Source organism: Pseudopipra pipra, chromosome 6 (genome assembly GCF_036250125.1).
Source record: "Pseudopipra pipra isolate bDixPip1 chromosome 6, bDixPip1.hap1, whole genome shotgun sequence".
Lineage (NCBI taxonomy): Eukaryota > Metazoa > Chordata > Aves > Passeriformes > Pipridae > Pseudopipra > Pseudopipra pipra.
This window is the reverse complement of record NC_087554.1, coordinates 20240687-20263142: the sequence shown is the minus strand read 5'-3', so window position 1 is coordinate 20263142 and position 22456 is coordinate 20240687. Positions and strand designations below refer to the sequence as shown.

General features: G+C 42.3%; 1 protein-coding gene across 2 annotated transcripts in view; it reads left to right on the top strand.

The window, feature by feature from the left end:
• PAMR1 (peptidase domain containing associated with muscle regeneration 1) overlaps window positions 1–22456 on the top strand; it is a 60662-nt gene that overhangs the window by 18418 nt on the left and 19788 nt on the right. For both annotated transcript variants that reach the window (XM_064657740.1, XM_064657741.1), the window contains exons 5-6: window positions 4718–4935; window positions 11552–11659. In XM_064657740.1, coding sequence (XP_064513810.1) covers window positions 4718–4935; window positions 11552–11659 — 326 coding nt within the window. The remainder of the gene's footprint in view (window positions 1–4717; window positions 4936–11551; window positions 11660–22456) is intronic.

Here is a 22456-nt window from a genome sequence, read left to right as displayed (position 1 = left end):
TGAAGACAGTACCAGGTACCAGGCTGAACTACGACATTCTTTGATGAAAAGCTGTAGGAACATTTTAATATGACATCTCATGCAAAGAGAGAGTTGCCCATGGGACCTGCCTTGCATTTAGCCTACATTTTCCCTCTCTTATTTTTCTTTCACTTATTTTACCAGGCCTGTCTTCTACCAGCTTCAGTTATTCCTCTTACCATTCCTGTGTCTGGAGGATGTGATTAGTTCTCCTGCAAGTCATCGCTCTTCTGACCTGTGTATGCTTAGACTTACTAACCTGTTCTTTCTTATCCAAGCTCACAGTTTTTGATTGGGTATCCTGCCTAGTGCAGGAAAGCCTCCTGTTGGACTGATTTCGCATGTGTGTAGCAGGGTGCTCACACATGCAACAGGAAGTGTGGCAGCAGGTATCCAAACCCCACTAGTTAATATGATAAAAACAGTAGCCAAACCCTTCATATCAACCCTTTCACCAACTTTGGAGCCCAGGAAAAAGAGCTATGCTAGACACACAAACAGTTGAAATATGTTTAAAAGGTTTGAATGTGTTCCTGTATGTTTGAAGAGAGACTTAATAAGAGGAAGACAACTCAATTGAATAGAAAAGAAGAGCTTGTGGCTTTCCCACACTAATGCACTTTTTTTCAGACTTGCAAATGCAAGCCTGTTGTGTAGTTATGAGCAGCTGCAACTAATGCCTGGGATAGCATTGTAACCTCTTGACTTTGGAGAAATGTGTAGGAGAGACAGGAGCAATGCTGTGAGGAGGAGTTTTGTGTTCTCATGACACAACTTCACATCAGTCTCAGCATGCATGAGTTTTACCTACCTTGTTTTTAAAAGGTGTTGTTGAGGTGCATGATCTGCACAGCACAAGCTCAGGGAGCTGATTTTTTTTCCTGTTTCTGAACAGGGCTTTGTCAATTGTAAGGCTTAAAAAGTGCTTCAGGAGCTACAGGTGTCACCCTGTCTTCACTGTTACAGGGGTGGGTGTGAGAGTGGAAATGGATCCTGTGCATGCACCACTAGTGAATGCACCCATCTCTGGGTAAAATGTTGACAGCCAGGTGGCATCAGGCACAAGGTACAAGAAAGGGAGAAAAGGCTATTTTTACAAAGGACACTAGATTGAAGAGATGTACAGTTAGCAGGTGTGCTAACTCTTTTGAGAAATCAGACCTCCATTGTAGACCCTGAGGGCCACTCATATGCATACTAGGAAGATGTGTCACATGAGATCGGTACAGTTCGTTCTATTTATCTTTGCTGTTACCAGAAAATGCAAAACTTTAACATGAGGAGCATCCTGCAGGGACTGCCTTTCTCTTTCTCCCCATGTCCAGCCTTCCTGCAATCAAACAAACACAGTACTAGGTATCTCCTTGATGTAACTAAATTGTTATATTCCAACTATGAAAGTCTCCAAGAGGGAAGCCTGAGCTACCAAACTTCTGTTGTAAGCATCTACATTCATCTGAGTTGGGTAGTGCTGGAGAAGCCTAAAGCCCTTTGCATAGCCTGATGATGAGTTTAATGTCTGAATGTCTAAAAATCCCGTCAGATGACACAGTACTTCTAGGGAAAGATCAGAAACTCTTCTCAATGTCCACACTTAATCCTGCCACCCTGCAAGTTCTGCAGGAGGCACAGAGGAAACCTTCAGGGCAAACACAGAACAGGAGGACCTCACATAAGGTACCTCTGTGTAGTGTGTTCTCAAAGCTGACCATTGAGGTATTTCAGCAGTTAGACACTGTGGCAAAGTGGCACAATAAGCCTACAACTTCTCTTTTAGGCCATTCCTACACAGAAAGGGAGGTACAACTAAGCTAGCCACCAGAGCCTGCCTCCTGAGTCTGCCATCCCTGTTTCCTTCACTGCATTTTCATACAAACATGCTGATCCCCTCTGTGGGTGGTAACTGCTTAGAACTGTAATGCACAGCCAGCACTGTGCTCAATCAGCACAACTGCTAACAAAAGAACCCTTTTCTTCATTCTGTCTGTGCACAAATCCCGTTTGCTGCCACCCTGATGGCTTGCAAGGGCAAGGATGGGGACACTGGGATACAGAAGGTGAACAAAGTGGTTGTCTTTGTTTACATAGAGCAGGAAGAGTAGAATTCTCAGGAGCACAGACAAATCTTCCCTTGTTTTAAGCTGTGCCACACAGTCCTTTGGAGGTTGGTTTAGAAGAGCTGTTATGATAAATAGTGCCCATATTGTGGTGGTAGTTTGTTTTCCCTGCCTTTTTTCCCAGCCTTGTTTTGTTTTGGGATGTGATGTATAAGCTCCCTCAGCCTGAGCCATGTCAGGGGTGTCATACCACAGTAGAAGTAGCTCACAACTTTCAGTCTTTTTCTTTACTGTCTCAGCAGAGAGTTTTAACTACTCTCTTTGGCTGGAAGCTTTCCTTAGAGGGGTTGGTGAATGTATTCATACTACAGACACTGATGAAGTCAAGACAATACTTTGTATCTTGTGTCTGATGAGCTGTTGCATGAAAAATAAGCATGTTAGCATGCTTATTTTTATAATATCCAAGAGAGTTATAATTACAGTTTCACTGGTGAGGGAACTGAGATTCATTACATTGCCTGCACCTATGATTTAAACAGCAATAGACCTCATGGTCTGTAAAGGGGCCTGTCAACTGGGCCATAGCCAAGAGGTTTTTAAAAGCTTTGGCAGGTTTCCTGACCTGCCAAGTCTGAGTCTTAATCATGGGATCCCATGTCGTCAGTACAGTATATCTGCTTCTATGCCAAGTTAAATAAAATGCAAATCAGAACCCCTATGCCTTTCACATTTTCCACTCTGTTTTCCTCATTTTTTAATGCAGAGAAAACAAAAAATTAAAGAGAGTATTCTGTGTATGGTTCTTTCATTATGTGTTTTCATTCTGTGTGAGTATGTCTTGATATTCTTTGTTCAGGGATGCCCTTGCTAGACACAGTTTACCTTTACATGTATAAACAATACTGCTCCCAGTAAGTAATGGACATTCCAGAAACTTTCCTTTTGTACTCGCACACATACTTAATTTTAATCAGAAATGCACCAGGTCAGAAAACTAGTAAATATTTTTTAGGATTGGGTTTCAGGATAAACTGTAGCCTGATAAGTGTAATAAGGATGAATGGGTTAATTTATATTGCTCTATTACTTCCATAAGGATAGATCCCTGGGGTATGTTTCAACAGTGAAAGAATGTTTTGAAGATGTAGTGTATAACCTGATACCTGTGAGGATGTCTATGACAAACCTGACAGAACTAGAATTCAACTCATGCATTTTATGCAAAGCTAAGTTGAATTATTGCTCTGTGATGCATATTTAAAGCAGATGTGGGTTTTTTCTTGTTCTACATACCATCAGATGATTTAAAAAATGTGGGGCTCTGCTCCGTTGTAGTTTCCTACAACTGCTCAGTCATTTCTCTATATGTAGTCTACTCCTGATGCTCTAAAACAAACCATATGATCTGAACAAAGATGACTGAGTAGAGTCAAAGAAAGGTCATTTCACATAGCATGGGGGCCTCCTTAACATGGGGGCCTGAGTCCCAAGATGAGAAGTTCAGGAAATAGGCTCTGCAACTCTCTTTCCCTTCAAACTGTGAGGTCCAGCAGCAGATCCAAAATTTTGTCTAGCTTCTTTGGTGTGCAAATGCAGTCTGCAAATCAGTAGGCCCACATTGGAATAGGCAGTGTGGGAGATATAGCCTAATCCTAAATACACGTTTACAGTGGTAGGGCTTCCTAGGAAGACTGAGTACATAACAAGTTTCATCTATAAAATATCCTGCCGAACAGTAGTTACGCGGTCTCTCCCAGGCTCATATCTTCTCTTTTTCTGCTGTACCAAGGCTGATCCCAGCCTCCCTGGACATTGCACATTCTCCAGAGGCACTGGGTGTATCTCACTCTGTTTCTCATTCATATTCTGGTGGGATGCTTTGGCTCTGGACCTAACTGAATTCAAATAGCAGTATATAACATGGCTGTTAATGAACAAAAGCCTCACACAGTGCCTGGATTGAAGCTAGGAAAGACAGACATTGTGGGAAAAGGCTTTAAATATTTCCCTTCTGCACTAACCCCTGTGCCTTATTTCTGCTCTCAAAAGAAGGGCAAGTGCCAGACATTGAAGATTTACTACCATTTTGCTTTCTAATGCAAAATGTTCTGTAATATTTTGATTCCATTTCTCTGGCTATTTCTGATTCTCTTATATCCCCAAGCTTTCTTTGTATCCCTAATTGCTGACTTCTGAACATCACAATGTAAATAGCTTTTGTGAACCTTGTTATTTGATGCTACTACTTTCAGTACTTAGAACTTTATTTAAGGGAAATAGAGCAATTTTTAGCAAATGGCAATGATAGAAATATGCCCCCTATATTGTCTTATCCTATATGAAAGTTCTGACATTGTATTATGGTTAGAAACCTGATCCATGTGAACAGACTGTATGACTTCAATTTAGATGTCACTGTTCTGACACTTTATTATTCTCATGGAGGAACTGTATAGAGTTGAGCTGGCTTCCAAAGATCATGATGCAAAAATTGAGGTGCAGTGAGGGGGACTTTATGTGGTTAGGGACTTTTTGATTCATTGAGAGGGGTAGGCACTAATTTAGCTAAACATGCAAATAAATCATATTCAGGGTGCACAGGTATGCAGTCTGACTGTGTGTCCTTGTTCCCCAAGATTTTCCATGCTGAGCCTGGAGTTTGACTATATGTGCCAGTATGACTATGTGGAGGTCCGTGATGGGGACAATTTGGACAGTCGGATAATAAAGAAATTCTGTGGAAATGAGAGGCCACCTCCAATCCAAAGCACTGGGTCTTCACTCCATGTTCTCTTCCAGTCTGATGGATCCAAGAACTTTGATGGATTTCATGCTGTCTTTGAAGAAATTACAGGTAAAATAGTCCAAATATGGAACATGCCACTCATTCTCATTAATTCAATTTCACTAATCTCTTTCCCTGTTTTGCTTCATTAAAAACTTTCATGCTGTGTTGCCAACAGCAACTTACATAAAGTCAGTGTGGGGAAGATCCAAAAGCTGTCAGATGGCATGTGAATGTGAGGCTCTTCTAAAAAAGACTGAATTCTTTCTACATGTGTGAAGAACAAGCACATCAGCCAATAGAGAAAAGCTGCTGTTTTGTGTGACTGTTCAGTTTGAATCGAAGATTTAAGAGCACAGAAGGAAATAGAGGAAGGGGCATGGGTATCTGCAATGGCAGAATTGCTCAATGCTGTATGCAGGAGCAGAGTCACTGTCTCAACTACCAAAAACCTGATGCAAAGCCTCATGCCCTGACAGAATTCTTGTGTTGGCTCATGTACCATTAGGGCTTAAAAAAAAAAAAAGGGTGTACAAAGGACAGATTATTTTCTTTAAGAAAAAAAATAGAAGACAAGGCATTTTCTATTCTGTAGCAATCTCAGTGTTATGAATGACAGAAGCAGGACTCCAAAATTACTGGTTTTGTTACTACTCAGTGCTTGAGTCTCTTACATTGCTTTCCATAGTTTCTTTCTGACTACAAAATAGCATTTAAAGTATAGCTGGCTCCTCATTTTTCCATTGCATTTGCAGCAGCCTCTGTGCTCTTTCTGGATCTTCCTTGTTTAGCTATGTAAGGAGTTTTGGTCAAATCTATCCACAGTACTCCTGGTACAGAAGGTTAATCAGACTGTGCTGCTTTGCCATAGATAAACCCTGCAGGATCTATGACTCACCATAACTTGCCTTCTGCACACACTAGTGATCCACATTTCATGAGGTCATCCTGGGTATACCTGTCTCAGGAAATTTAGTTAGTTTATATAACTCTTATATAAATACACAAACCTAGAGAGGATCAGCTCTTAGCAATGAGCAGAAGTGTAACTAGCAATCTGAAATGTACATACTTCTGGATGCAGCACCTATGCCATTTCTTAGCCTGCCCTGTTCTTGAAATGTCACTTTTAGTACCTGCTAGTAACATAGCAGGAGCAGTTAGCTATTGATAGTTTGCCTGGGCTTACAGCAGGAGAGGTGACATAGAACAAATGAGTATGGCGTGGGCTATGTTGCATAAGGGCTGCCTACACTCAGGGAACTAACATTTTCCATATGGTGCAAGCTGAATTGGTTCTGTTTTCCCTGCCCAGCAGGGAACACTTGGTATTCGAATATGGTTGAGCACTTTATTTCCGCCCCATTTTTAGTGGTAATTATTCTGAGGCTGTGAGGCTGCAAGTGTGGTAATCCACACAGAGCACGTTGTAAAGGCCTTCTTAGAGTTTGTGAGGAGGTCTTATTGTGCACTTTATTATGAGGCTGTTCTGGTCTAATGTGTAGCTGCAGTGAAAGGCTTTTCAAACACTCCCAGTGTCTTTTTATGTGAAGCATTAACCTGGCCAGCAGGGCCATTTAAGGGAAGAATACAGTGTTCATGGGGCAGCATAGAATTGAAAGCGAGGGCAGCACAGGATCGAAAGCTCTGGCAGCACATTGAAAACTGAAGCAATTCCCTTGAAATTTTCCTCTGTGCACAGCACTGTGGAAGAGCCAAAGTCCCCAGAACAGATTTCACAGGGCTTACTAGAGCAATTTCCTATGCTGCAGGTGAGAGCAGCAGCAGCACAGGTGCTTACAGGATGTGGACCAGGCCATGGAGGTGATCTGATGTCCCCAGCACCTTAGTGGAGTAGTGGAGAGGACTGAAGAAGCATCTTATGCTGCCAAAAGTGAATTCCTTGAATTCCTTCCCTTTCTGGCTTCCCTTCCCGTGAGCTCTGTACTGGCTTAGAAGTCACAGCTTGCTGAAACAGGGGTGCTGACTGCACAGATGTCAGCGGTTCAACTGCCAGAAAGGTTTTGATTGATACAAAATAAGTTGCAAAGCCTGTATCTCCTTTAGGAAAGGTCACTGCATGTGTAGTTATTAAAGGATGAAACTACACAGCCTGCTGTGCTGCCTAGTGTGGGGCAGGTGCTAGGTCCCATCCCATGCCAAGTGTGAAATGGGAACCAGTAACTGGCATGAGTGACTAGAAGTCACTCAACAGAATTCAGATGAGAATCATGGGGGGCCAGATGGGGAGCCATCAGGGTCTATTAAAGATTAGTCATACACTGGCTCCAGTTAGATGAAAGCCTGTTACTGACTTTCAATAATAACACTTTACTTTTTGTACCCCTAAGCTAGTGATCTTTGACACAACACAGTGGATTTAACCTTTTATAGTATTGTCCTATGTTGTTTGACTTAATCCAGGAAATCAAGACTCCTTAAAAAAGGAAAAATATTTAGTGCTCTTGAATATCAGGCATTTTCAAGGACAGTGTCTGACAGTATCTGAACCTTATCCTTGTCCACTTGACATGCTTACTTTTCCATAATCATGAGACAAAGCTGTGGCAAAGACAAAGCTAAAAGTTCACTAGCTTCAAACCAGTGATTACAAAAGATCAGTCTGTACAGCCTTTTGCTTCTCCTTCCCTTTCTCAGTGATATTTTACATTAGGTGGATGCAGTAAAATTGCCACATATATATTTCATTTTAACAAATGAATTACTGTCTTTAGTCAGGCCTTAGTCTTCAACGCCACCTGGAAGATATTTGTTGTCCAGCATGTATGAATTGCTCTTACATCACCACATGAAACCTCCAGAGAAGTCCATATGTGGCATCTATATATTTCTTGTCTCATGCCATCTGGATATAGGAGACTTCTCCAAGAGAAGCTACTCTGAGGTCGGTCCATATGGTGGCAGAGTGACAGATCCTGGGGGGCTTTTCCTGAGGTGGGAGACGCCTGAGCAGGTCTTGTGGGAGGTGCTGAGGAGACCTGCATGTTGCCAGAACAACCAGCCCTCTGTGCCCCACCATGCCTATGCAGAGCAGCCGGGGGGTGTGCGGCAGGTCATGCAGTGCTTGGGTGCACAGCAGGGGCAAGGTCCTGCTGTAGCTGCAGAGCTGAGCCCAGCCGTGGTATCCACTCAGCAGGGAGCTATGTCCTCTGCACATGCCAGAAAGGAGGTGGTGACCCAAGCAGAGCTTCCCCAAAAACATGGAGCCATCCAGGTCTGGCTGCAGGGAGGGCCAGAGCCTGTCTTTTTTGACTCAGTCATCTCTTCCCACACTTCTCAAGCAGATTGACTGCAAGACAGGGACTGGGAAAGCAATGTCTCTCCCACTGTAAGAGAAGATCAGGGCTGTGACCTTCTGAGGAAGGTCAAGCCTATGGGACCCAACGCCATGCATCCCAGAGTCCTGAGGAATTGGCTGATGTGGTTGCCGAGTCACTTTCCATTATATTTGAAAAGTCATGGCAGTCAGATGAAGTCCCAGGTGACTGGAAAAGGGGAAACATTGCACCCATTTTTAAAAAGAGGTAGAAAGGAGGACCCTAGGAACTACCAACCTGTCAACCTCATCTCAGTGCCTGCGAATATCATGGAGGAGATGCTCCTAGAAGCTGTGCTAAGGAACGTGGAGGACAGGGAGGTGATTTGAGACAGCCAGCATGTCTTCACCAAGGACAAATCCCGCCTGACCAACCTAGTGGCTTTCTACAATGGAGTGACAACATCAGTGCACAAGGGAAGGGCTACAGATGTCATTTCTCTGGACTTTTGTAAGGCCTTTGACATGGCCATAACATCCTTCTCTCTAAATTGGAAAGATATGGATTTGATGGGTGGACTGTTTGGAGGGTGAGCAATTGGTTGGATTCCAAGGGGAGCGGTCAACATCTCATAGTCCTGATGGACATCAGTGACAAGTGGTGTCCCTCAGGGGGCCATACTGAGACCAGTGCTATTTAATGTCTTCATCAGTGTCATAGATAAAGTGATGGAGTGAGCACTCAGCAAGTTTGCAGATGACAGCAAGGTGAGTGGTGTGGTTGACATGCCTGAGGGATGGGATGCTATCCAGAGGGACCTGGACAAGCTCAAGAAGTGGGTCTATGGGAGTCTCATGAGGTTCAACAAGGACAAGTGTTCTGAACTTGGGTTGGAGCAACCCCAAGTATTGATGCAGGCTGGGAGATGAACTTGCTGAGAGCAGTTCTGACAAGAAGGACTTAAGAGTACTGCTGGATGAAAAGCTGGACATCAGCTGTCAATGTGCATTTGCAGCTCAGAAAGCCAACTGTGTACTGGGCTGCACCAAAAGGAGAAGAACCAGCAGGTCTAGGGAAGTGATTCTGCCCCTCCACTCCACTCTGGTGAGACCCCACCTGGATCCAGCTCTGGGGTCCTCATCACAGGCAGATAGACCTGTGGAGCAAGTCCAGAGGAGGGCTGCAAAGATTCTCAGAGGGCCAGAATACCTCTCCTATGAAGAAAGGCTGAGACAATTTCAGTGTTCAGCCTGGAGAAGAGAAGGCTCTGGTGAGACCTTATTGCAACATTTCAGTCCTTAAAGGTGACTTATAGATGGAGACAGACAGCTGCAATAGGACAAGGGGTAATGAATGTAAGCTAAAAGAGGGTAGATTTAGATTACATATAAGGAAGAATTTTTTTATAGTGAGAGTGGCACAACACTGGAACAGGTTGCCCAGAAAGTGGTAGATGTCATGTCCTGAAAACATTCAAGCTCAGACTGGACAGGAGACTGAACAATCTGATCTAGTTGAGGATGTCCCTGAAGGGGATTGGACTAGATGACCTTTACAGATCTCTTCCATCTCAAAGTATTGTATGATTCTATGATTCTGCTTCAGGTGAAGTCTCTGCAAGGAAAACTGCTGATTTTGGACTGCAGCAGAGTGAATGCTTTGAAGTAGTAGTATACAACCTCACCATAGGACCCCCAGGGTGGGTTGCTTGTGGTTGCAACACTCAACAGCTGGTACAGGCATTCATTTTTCTTTTTAACCAAAATAATCATGGAAGGACGAAGATGATCTGTAAAAGAATTGGAATGCAGAACTTTCTAGCAATTATTATTTCCAAGTTTAATGTGTGAGCTATCAACCATGCTTGGATAATTCTTTAAGATAGCAAGGAATATGTTTTGTAGTCAACGTGAACTGAAACTGAACTCAACTTCTGGTGTGGATCCGATGTGAACTTTGCTGCAGAGTCTTGTTTTATAAAGACGAACTTGAAGCAGGACATCAGATCCTGAACTCCTCAGGTGTTGGAGTTACTTGAATCTTAAACTAGATCTAAATCTTGAGATTTTGGGTCTACTTTCTGTCTGCTAAAACCCACACTCAATTTGGAAAATAATCTAAGTGGAAATTATTTTTTTGCATTTTTGAGATTAATTTATGTTCTTGACCTGGTTTCAGCTGGAATACAGTTAATTGCCTTCTCAGTAGCTGGTGCAGTGCTGTGTTTTGGACTTTGTATGATAACACACTAATGTTTTGGTTGTTGCTAAGTAGTGCTTGCTCTAGATCAAGAACTTTTCAGTTTCCCATGTTTTGCCAGTGAGTAGGTGCACAAGAAGCTGAGAGGGAGCATGCCCAGGACAGCTGACCAAAACTGGCCAAAGAATGTCATGCTCAGGATATAAACCAGGGGGAGTTGGCTGGAAGCCACCATTTGCTTTTTGGGGAGGGGCTGGGCTTCAGTCAGTGAGGGGTGAGCAACTGTGTTGTGCATAGTTTTTTTTCTCTCATGTGTTATTTCTCCGTCTCTCTCCCTTTCAATGTAATTATTATTACAATTATTGTTATTATTATTATATTTTATTTTGTTTCAATTATTAAGCTGTTCTTATCTCAACCAGTGAGGTTTACTTTTTCTTCCTCAATTCTCCTCCCTACCAGAGGAGGTGGGGTGAGTGAGTGGCTGCCTGGTACTCAGCTGCCAGTTGGGGTTAAACCATGGCAGACCTACTCACTCATCTCCCCTTAGAGCAGCCATCAAAGAAAGTGTGTGTGTGTTATTACACGGTGGAATTTGCTGATATTAATTGCACAGTTACACATTCTGATATTAATTTATGCTAGTATGTACAGTTTGATGTGTATCACTGCTAGACTTGTTGCATGCAAGAGCTTCCCCAGAAAATTTAGGATCATCATGACCATTCACAGCTTCTTGAACCAAAAAGCAGAGAAGTACTTCTCAGGGACAAAGCAACTCCCAAACTCTAGAATTACAAGATGCAAGACCCAAAAAACCCACCAGAACCCAGAACTTATCCCTAAGCTCTGGAGTGAATGGCAAGAGAAATGTAGGTTGCTATTAAATTTCTTTAATTTAGGCTAAATATTATTTGAGCTTGGTGTAAATTATTTTTCTTCCACAAAAATTTCTTACCACTTGACTACATTTAAAGGAAAATGGTAAAAGTAATGGATGTTGGGTAAATTACTACTCACCCCTATTAGATCCTTTCTCCAGTAAGCAAGAGAAGACGACCTTTTGACATGCATCAGGCCCTTTTCTCTGTCTTCCTAACTTTTAACGAGAATATATAATTTACCCCAAGACACAACCACCATGAGGAAAACCAGATAGGTCCCCGATCCTATGAGAGACCGTGAACGTTCTTGCTTTTCTTTTACAGCTTGTTCTTCATCTCCATGTCTTCATGATGGAACGTGCATTCTAGACAAAAAAAGTGCCTACAAATGTGCCTGTCTGGCTGGCTACACAGGGAATCGCTGTGAAAACTGTGAGTACAGGCACTGTGTGTATGACCAGCCTCCAGGGTTGTCACTGATATAGGCCATTAATTGTTACGAGTGTCATTGATGTGTAGGTCAGGTCAGTCATACTGCCAGAGAGCACACTGAGCTTCCTCTGGCATTTTTAAAGACAGGGTGCTTGCAGTTCATGAAAATTTCCACTGAATCATTCTGGAGCTTTATGTCTATGTGTAAAAAGGTAAAACAGAAGTGGAACTAAGGAAAAGCACACAAGAAATCTTGTAGGGAATTAGCCTTATCAGACAGAGGTATACCTGCCTGCTGTTTTCCACTGTGTGGATCAGCTGTTCTCTACTAAAGACACATACTCCAGCTGAACCCTGTGCTTGATGCTCTAGTCAGAGTCAGTCATAGGAAACTTGTCTCCCCCCACAGCCACCTGAAAGGTAGAATTCTGGCACCATGAACGACAGAGTCTTGGGATCAAAACAAATGAAGAAGGGTAGATTCTGTCCATATCTGTGTTGGTAGTCCTCACTGTCCCTATAGTCATACACTCAGTTTTGTCTGCCAGGTGAATTGTAGAATAATTGGGTTTAAATCAATTGTCTGTTCCAGTGATTTACTTCATGCATGAGCAAATGTCTTTGTCTAACAGGACTCGAAGGAGCAAGAAGGAGTAAGAATTGTGCAATATATGCCACAACAATGGCTATATCATCTGTACTAGCTGAAAGGAGCATGCTGCAACATTAAAAGTCCCTGAGCTAGAGCTCCAGCTGACCCTGGAGGATTTCAGTGATGATGGTGAAATACACTTGAGATCATATTTGGCCCAAGACAGGAAGCATGGCTTACTGCTGTGGCATTACTCTGGCCACAAGGCACACAATGCCTTGCCTGCTAGGAGAGTTTTCAATTCTATGTCAGAGGAGCCAATATACACCAAACCTATCTTTTCCCTGCATATGCCATTGTCAGGAGTGGGTTCATCTCCTGGAATTTCTTTTATTTCATCAGGGGAGTTAAATCATAGTGACATGATACGTCCTTTCATGGATCATTTTGAGATAAAAGACCATTTGATTTCAGCAGATCCAGAATTACCTCATAAGGCTTGACTTCCCTCCCAGCAGATCAGAGGAGAGGTAGTTTTATATTTTCTATGAGTCTGAAAAAATTGTGGTTCTGAACAACTGCCTCATTCTGCAGATTGCACCAATTCCTGGTATGTGTTCCATAGGGAAAAGGTTACTGAAAATGGAAGGTTCCTGACCTCGGGACAGAGAGTGGCTGGCTCTTCTGCTAACAACCTCTTTCCTTAGAGTAGTTGTTTAGCAGGTCATTTAGGGACTGAAAACCCCCGAGCTCTTTGCAACTGCTCAGTGGGATTAGTTCTGTTCCTGCCTTTAGAACAGGGTTAAAGAAAAAAAAAAAAAAAAAAGGAAAGATTCCTGTCTGGTTCAGAATGAACCTGTATTTCAGATTAATTACATTTCCAGCAAACCTCAACTCTAGTTTTGGCAGGCTCTACACTACGGTCAAGTCATGGAATGAAGCTCATGTTCTTTTACTGATTTTCTGTAACACACAGCAAAAAGGGAAGTTAGTAAAAAAACAATAGGATGAGACTTCTGTCATCATAAACAATGAAGGGTACAAGTAGTAACAGGACGAAAGGGAGAAGACACTTAAAAATATAGACAGTAAGATTTTTAACTTGGTAGGAATCCTATAGTTTGATTAGTGAAAGAACAATTTAGGTGAATCAAATTCTGTTACTTTATGATATTTGTGGCTGTGTGCTTGCCTTTTGCTTATGCTAGGAAGTATTGTTTTCCAACACCTATATTGCTGCTTTCCATAACAGAAATAAAGGTTGACTTTTTTTGTTGTATATGAATAGCAAACCTCACAGTGGGAAAACATCATGGCAATTCTCTGTTTTTTCCATCTCCGAATAATTTTTTTTCTTAAGATATTTCCTTCAGTTTTGCCAAAAGGTATCCTAACTATTTTCCACTTGTATGGAGGAGAAACGTCAGAAAGTTAAAGTTCGATTCATTTTTTAAGAACAAAAGGAAGAACTGGGAAAAAATATCTATGAGTGTAATTCTTTAAAAATTAGTCATGTAGTTTCCTGAACAGCATTTCAGTTTAAATGTTAAAGAGAGATTGTGTCATGCTCAGAATCTTTCTTTCTTTCAGCAACAGTGCTGTCTTGTGAGGTGGAGCCAAGGGAATTAAATTTATTTCTGCAGAAAACAGTCATAAAATATTTGCTGTTGGAGCACTAAATATGGCTTTGGACACTGTAAGACTGACTTTTTTCAGCCTGGTTTTCTTGGAGCAAGTCAGGTGCAATCCCATTAAAGTTAATGGATGAAAAATAGATATAAGAGAGAAGAAAATTAGAGTCCCTTAATGTTAAGTGCCTGTAGAAGCTTTGTGATGGTGCAACAGAAGGTACCCAGAGTGATACAAGGGTTTTAAAGAAATCCAAGGGACATGCTTCAGATGAAGGGAGACTGGGGGATTATCTCAGTGAGGAATAAGTTAAGGCCAAATTAAACAAATTTACAATGGATATTTCATTACAGAATCAGAAATTTTGTAGGTCCCTTACCATCCCAATGCAGCTGTGTCTTTTTGTCTGTTACTAAGTTTAGTTTTGAGGATGTGGGAATCACTATTGGAATTATTATTGAAATCACCTTAATGAGATAAACCACAAGGAACCTCTTGTTTCCTCTGTTAAACTAAATTCCATCTATTTAACACGATGGTCAACATTGGTCAAGCTGCTTTCCTGAGGTAATATTTAACCCTAATTGCTCTGTCACAATTTGCAATATTAATAAAATAATCCAAGGCACGGGTTACTTATAACTAACAATCTCTCTCCTCTTCCACTATAGCAGCCAGGAAATTAACTTTTTGTTTACAATTTAATGAGCTAATACAGTGATTTAAAGGTTTCAACAGCATGAAGTGCAATATAGGCAAGTATTTTTCTAACAGTTGCTAATATATTTTGATCAGTCCTGTTTCAGAGCAAGAAATATTTTATAGAAATATGTCTCATTTCACTCCAGATACTGTTAAAAAACCCGAACAATATGAAATTGTAAAACAAATGCTAACCTTTTTTCTTCTGACTAAAGCCACAATAAAGACAAGACTTAAGTACAGAAAAAAAAAAACTTCTTACAGATAAATATGTGTTGCTATCATGGTACAGTAAGTAGAGAAAACTACTCCCTATTTTAAATACTTGGGCTTTTTTTCTGACCTTAAACTTAATTTGCAGTGTGTATCTGCATACCCCTCCCAGTAACCCCTTAGCCATGGTGACATGATTGAGGTAAAACTCAGGCTTTTCTGTTTGACCTCTGTAGATTTTAATGCAGTCAGAGGCACTCAGAAAACCACAAAATCAGATAATCTTGTTCTTTTAGCCTGCAATACTGTGAGACAGAGTGGCAACTTCCTCAAAAGATGCAGGGGAAAAGTGACCAGCTGACAAGCGCACATCCTGCATACTAAAACCCAACCACTCCAGTATCAGATTGTCAATGACTCTACAGTGTGACAGCTACTTGATCTCAAACTAAGAAAGGTCTTTTCCAAAGTCTCTATGTTGAGTTTTCCTGCTGAAGATGCAGCTGTAGAGAGATGGTACTGCTGGTACCCCATAGCACATGCTCTTGCCCTCTGCTTGTCCTCCTCCTAGGACAGGGTGTTCTGACTCAAATCCTCCTAGAGCTTGCTGGCCCCAAAGCAAGAGACTTTGACCTCATCCTGCCCAGAAATTTCCTGTTACCTTTATTTCAAACAAAGCCAAGCAAACTAGGGTTCCTACGCACATAAGAAGAGCTTTGCTGAATGAGGAATTCAGGGCTGAGATCTGATTTCCATTTTTATTCTGTTTCTTGCTTCTGTCTGCCAAGTAGAAGAGGTTTGCTCTGCATCCTAATGAAGAGTCTAATCCAATTGACTAAACTGTATAAACTAACTCCTTGCTGTAGCCTTTGATGTTGCTAGGGCTGGCCTTAGTGTGTTCCAACAGGCCTCTGAATGTAGCTTTCAGGCCCTTCCCCAATGCTTATATAATCCACTTCTATTCTTCCTGGCCCCATACAACTGTGACTTGGGCTGGTTCTTGGGGATGTGCTCACCCTTAACAGAGTGACTGATATTTAAGACAGGGAGAAAGCATTAACATCCCACCACCACACCCCACCCCCTGTTCTGCTATGGGAGAAATGAGCCCAGCTGTCAGTGCTTGGCATAAGCTAGACAGAGTTTTAAACTCAGCAGAGCCTATGATGAGGCACTGGGGAAAAGTTCTGGACATTAAACCCTGTTTTTTTACCTAACCATGCATGTGTAATGCAGAGTCTTCTAAAGGAATGCTTGCAGGTTTAATTTTGTCAGAAAGATTCTCAGTAATAGATTTCAAGGAGTGTCATAATCACTGGTATATACTGGGCCATTTGCAGCCCACATGTGTTAGACCATGCCTATGCTGCGTGATTACAGTGGAGAACTTAATGATACCCCTGATAACCTGATAACCAAACACCCTCATAACCCTTCAGTTCTTTCTTTCCACTCTGTCCTGGAAATCAGTCCTATTCCAGTTGGGGAAAATGTTCCAAATAGAAATACGACTCCTAATTTCCCTGGGGCTGCCATTGGCTGGTGGAGACCGGGTTTTTTCGGGTGTGGGGTTTTTGTTTTGTTTTGGTGGGTTTTTTGTTTTGTTTTGTTTTGTTTTTTTGGTTGTTTGTTGGGCTTAGCTTAGTTTTTCCAGTGGAAAATAGCTTGTTACAGCTTTTTTTTTAAAGGGACGAAGTTCATCCCCACTTCTGTCAAGGTGGCTCTTTTGGTGGCTATGCCACAGAGATGAGGTTAATGTCACTCCTTCACCACCACATTTTCATCGTCCTCCCTATAGGCATATGTGTATAGGGTGGGAAATAAGAACTCAACTCCTCCTGCTGTCAAAGCACATGTATACCTGGAGCTGCTAAGGAGTAAAGGCTAGTGGCCTTTTTTCACTATTACAGTCCCAGGGTTCACCTACCTTGAGACCCACACACTAGCAAAAACCTTTAATTGCAATGTGGCAGTTCTCAGGTTTTGCAGGCCCATTAGGGGTTACAGGCTAAATCTGAAAACAGCACCATCCTTTGGCCTGTCATGCAGCAGCTCTGTAGTGTGAACACAGTCAGGATGCCCTCAGAGGTGGCCATTCTCCAGAACCTTCCTGGAACTCCCTCTGAGAGGACATGTAGTATCACTCCCTGTGCCTCGAGCACTGTTACTTGGTTAAACTGCTCTTTGTGGCCAAGACTGTTCAGAAGGACTGTTAGTGCAAACAGGGTGAGAAAATCCTACAGTGATAAGATGGCCAGTGTAGTCACACAGGAAGCTTCACTGACCCACATGTCTCTCCAAAGCCAGATACTGCAGTCCTCAGAGAGGTTTTTAATGTCATCTTCAGAGTTCACTTCTGGTGGCATAATGCCCTCTTTTGTTCTACTGAGCTGATGAGAACAATATTGTGATGTTGCCTAGAACGTTTGCTAGAATGTTATCATTACTTCTCCATATATACTCACTGCCCAACAGTGTACTCCTTTCCAGGAGGATCATGTGTTTACAAGGCAATCTGTTTTGTTTAGTGCCTAGTGCATGAATTTGAAGGGCTTGGGTAGATATGGAGGTAGAGATTTCTGCTCCCAGTTTTCACTTCAATATATTTCCTGGAGATTTCTCCCTTGGTTAGAAGGATGCTGGAACTGTTCACACAGAAACTGCCAAACTACCAAACATGATGTCTATTGCTTTAAGATAACCTAACATCAATATCAGGTTGTCTTAATTTACTGAGCAATAAACTAAAGCTGTTCAGGTCCTGCTACAAAAACAGCCAAGAGGCCTCATAGGAGGACAGAAACACCTAAGAGAAAAATGATGTTGATGGCTGAGGATGGAAAGCAAACATCTGAAGCAACCACTGAACAACAGCTGCTTGTAAATTAGCCTGCAGAAAACTAGTCCCTAGGACTGGTCTTTCCTTCAGTTTGTCAATACGACTGTTGGATTGGATAGGTCATGCAGTCTCTGGGAGGAAGGTGCTCACGCTGTGTAACAGTGTTTGATACTTTTATAATGTTTTGAAACTCCAGTGAGTAAGTGCTGCTAACAGCAAGGCTGAAAGAGACAGGACATCTCCTTTACTGACAACTGCTCTTGTCCCTTTTTATTTTCTTGGTGTCAATTAACTAGCCATTTTTTTTAGTTTTTCATAAAGTGAAACATATCTGGTAAAACCCTATGGTATTCTGCCCAGAGCATAGCCCCAGGCATTGCTATCATCTAAACAAATAAAAAATTGTCTCTTTGTTAATGTCATCTATCCAGGGCCAGGCCTGCCACAGGAAAAGGAGTCTATTTCTAAACTACATTAAATATTTTCATAAGGAATCTCCACTTGCCCTACCCCAAAACAATACTGAACTTTTTCCTTGGTCTGCTAAGATGCCTTAGGGATAAAACCGTCCGTAGGATTCTCCCTGGTATGACTTGCCATGTGGAAGGATGAATCAGTGTTGGACCAAGCTGCATTCCAGGTATTTTTACCCCACTGGACAGGCCAAAGATACTTTTCCCTGTCATTTAATCACTGAGTCATTTAGGAGACTAAGTCCTTCTGGCAGGCCCGCTCTAATGTATGGCATAAATCAGCATAGAATAACCGCATGCAGGCCAAAAACCAGTTTGCATCACAGGCACACTTTAAGCTTGGCCCCATGTTTTGCAAAGGTCAAAGATGATGGGGTGCTGGTGTAGAGTTACAGAGTATTCTGAGTTGGAAGGGACCCACAAGGATCATTCAGTCCAACCCTTAAGTGAAGGGCCTCTATGGGGATTGAACCTGTGACCTTGGTGTTACTAGCACCTTGCTCTAACCAACTTCTAAGTTGCTGATGGAGGTGTTTTCTGCTGCCTAGCTGAGGAGGAGGAAATGTAACTTTTGGTTTCTTTGGAGCTAGAAGAAATGAGAGAAAGGCCCAGAGTATATTATAGATTTGGGATCTCTGCCTCTATCAGGTATTCATCATTGTTGGCCAGCTAGCTTCCCTTACCTGCTTCATCACCCTCCTAATCCTCTACCCTATTATTGGAGCCCTAGAAAACAAAATACTCAACTTCTAAAAATACTCTAATAGTTTATAAAAAACATCAGTCTTGTAAACCAACAAGTGAAGACTACACCTCTTCTTCAGGATTCCAAAAATCACCTCAGAAAAAAGGGACCTAAACCTCTATCTCCAATTCCCAAAGCTGGTATTTTACATTAAACTACTCTCTGATTTTTACCATTAAATTGCCTGAATCACCCTGTCAGATAACCATCTCACAACATCTCCAAAACAACAAGTAAAGTTAATAATAGCCCCCATCCTGTGACCCAAACCATCCCCACTCCACAAGAACAAAACAGCTGCACCACTAAAATCCAGTCAAACAGAAAACATACCCCCACTATCAACAGTAGCCATCCCAAATTTTCAGCATTCAGTAACTCCCCCCAATAACTACCTCCAAGTTCTAAAAGACCCACACCATAACAACCAATCCCACCAAGTCTCTGGAAAAGAGTCTGCCACTAAAGACAAAAAATAAACAAAACCACTGTCATTCCACCCGAATTAACCATAAACAACACCAGTGACACAAAGGAGACCCCCAAACTCAACAACCACCCACCCCCTGCAACAGACTCCAACAGCAAACCTACCATTCCATAATATGGTGAAGGGTTAGATGCAACTGCTAACCCTCCCAAAACAAAGCACAACCCTAAGAAAAGTAAAAAATAGGTCATAATAATTCCTACTTGGCCTGTCTCCAAGGTCTATGGCCTGAAAACACATCATTGTAAGCTTCAGCTACAGGAACCCACCAAAAATACAATTTTTATTTTTTTCTTCCCCCTCCCATCCTTCTGCTCAGTCCTCTCTGCAGACTACTGATATACTGTTGGTAGCTTCTGTGGTGTAAGCATAGTCTGCACAGGGTCTTGCAGTTCATCTTTCAACTGCTTTGACAGTTTGCTGAAATAATCAGCAGGCTTAAATGCTGACAGTTTCGTTCTTCTCCCCCCCTCCCCACCTCCAAATTCATTAAAAGGCTTTTTTCCTCCTTGAGGATTTTACACTCAAACATCTCTGAGGCAAGCTACCTTACACACTTCCCTTTGTTGTGCTCATGGGAATGGATTTCATTGTCTTGCACGCTGTTTGCAGGTGATACAAAACCCTGCCAAGGCAGAATGGCCCCAGGCGGTAGGAATGATGGCACAAAGGACCAGGCAGAATTCCGCTTGTTCATATCTTATGGCTCCCACTCTCCTCCTTGGTTTCTTCAAGAGCTCAGGAACTGCATTTCACAGCCAACCAAATTGCCCTGCTACTTCCTTAGTACTCTCCTGCATTTTAGTTCCCTTCATTTTCTTTTCCCTATACTCTCATCCCAACACTTGGTAATTTCCATCTCTTTTTCTAAAATGGGCAATGCCTGATCTTCCTTTCTATATGAAATTCAGCTCGGATCCCCGCAAAAGGCTGAATGAACTATTCTGTCAGCCATGCTAGGGTGACTCTATATCATTAAATATTATTTTCCTGTTACAGTTAATACACATTAACAAACATTGTTTCAAAGCAATATACATTTCTGTAGAGTGTCTTTCTCATCCAGCGTTGTTTGGGCTTGTCCCTGTTTATCTGGAGAGCTGACATGTCCACAATGAAACACCTCAGGCTTATTTACTCTCTCATTTGTAATTTGATATAATAATGAGCATATCCACTTCTCTCTTGCCCTAGGATCTTCCCCTTGAGCAGACAGTGCTCTCCTCTGCAGCACGATACTGTGATGTTTTCCAAGGGACACATTAGGGAACTTACGATAAATATTAGTTCTTGCTAGTGATAGAGAAAGTGAATGTTGTGGATCGTTAGGATACAGCATCCCAGCACAAACAGGTCCAGTTGTATAATTAAATAGGCCATCCAAGTACCGGAAAGGTTGTATCCAGAGACACAGCTTTCTAAGGGCTAGGAACAATGCTGATAAAGATCAAGTGGCTAATTGTAAGCAACAACCTCCAAATTGCCTCCGGATGAATAAATCACAGTGAGTGATCCAAGCATATTTTCACATGGATACGGTCTCATTCACAGAGGCAGGGAGCTGGAAAATATCAGGGATGAATTCCAATTGGCTGGAAGGGAATGAAAAGATCTGGATTTCAGTAGGGATTACGTCATACTTCTGTGTAATTATTCCTAGCCAGTGGAACCACTGCAAAAGCAAAAAGGCCCAGAGAGCAGGACTGGACACCTACTGTCTCTGGTTCTTTGGGCTGGTTGATCAGCTGCTCTTGTTATGATTTCCTTTGACATTTCCAGAACTAATGTGAGGACTGGCAAAATGCAAAGAGAGGAGATTTGAACTTCCAGGATTCTTCCACAGGGGATAAATTAAGGCCAAAGATCTTTGTAGTGAATAGTCTGCCCCAGCAATTCTGCATGAGCTGTGGCTGGAGCTGGGCATGGAACTGGGAGAATGTGTCCTGGGACATCACAAGAGGCATGAAGGAAGGTAGACAGTTTCTTCCCTTTTGAAGCAGCAAGTGAGTGAGGGCAGAGATAGTTTATCAAAAGTCCTCCTTTGCTAGCAACCTAAATGGACATTACTGCAATGCAGGGAAGCACTTTTGGGGAATAATCCTTGTTACCCCTTCAGAACTTGTATTTGATACTGAAGGCCAAGGTCCTGAGTGATGTTTGTTTGCTCTTTTAGCTATTGCAGTCACCACAACATGAGTGTTTTTGTGGAGCTGGCCATTAGTATCTTAGCCTTGGCTAAGTGCCTATGATAACACAGAGGTTTGAGGTACCTCTGAGACCTCTGCCTAAAGCCTCACCCAGTCATTGCTGAGTCTGTGGTGACAGGCATAACCAAGCAGAGCAGTGCTGCTTTGATGTATGGCTGTAGTTGTTCAGAAAATGCTGCCATCACTGTGAATGCATTTAATGACAGTGGTTTCTATGCCCTTTCCTGTACAGGATCTACTGTGGTGTTTGCAAGTATTTGTTCTCTGCTACAGAGTCTTGCTTTAAAACAAAATAATTTTCAATCCAAACCTTAGCACTCTTGGCTTTCCTTATTCACTCTCTTCTAATTTCTAATTGTAAAAGCTGCAGTCAAATTGGTTTTTCACCTAAAGTGCAGAGCCTGTCAGCTCCAAAAAGTAAAAGTTCTGAGTGGCAACAAAGAAGACAAGCGAGCATTCTAGACAACACCAGCCCCCTCAGACATGGCCCGTGTGAACACACACCACCCCCAGAAAGCATTTTCTTCAGAATTCTGACCAAGACCACCTGTCCTCCAAAGCTGTTCAGCTCCCAGCAGTCTGTTCCTGCTGTGGGGAAGAATGATGATCACATTGCTAAGCTAATGCCATCAAGCCTCTCTGGCTCTCATTCACATCCAGCTCTTGCCAGAGTCTGGAGGAGAACAGCTGGGCTGCTTGTCACTGTGTGGCTTCTTAGTCATCAGTGCTCTCCAGTGCAGGAGCGGTGGGAGGCTCAAGGAGGTGGTGGCAAGAGTGTTAGTTTCCTTATGCTGGATCCTGCAGTACTTGATACCATTTATTCAGGAGATCTTGAGCTGAGAGTTGATTTTGAGAGCAGCATCAGAAGATGCCAGGCTCTTTCCTGAGTATAACTGCCATCACTGTG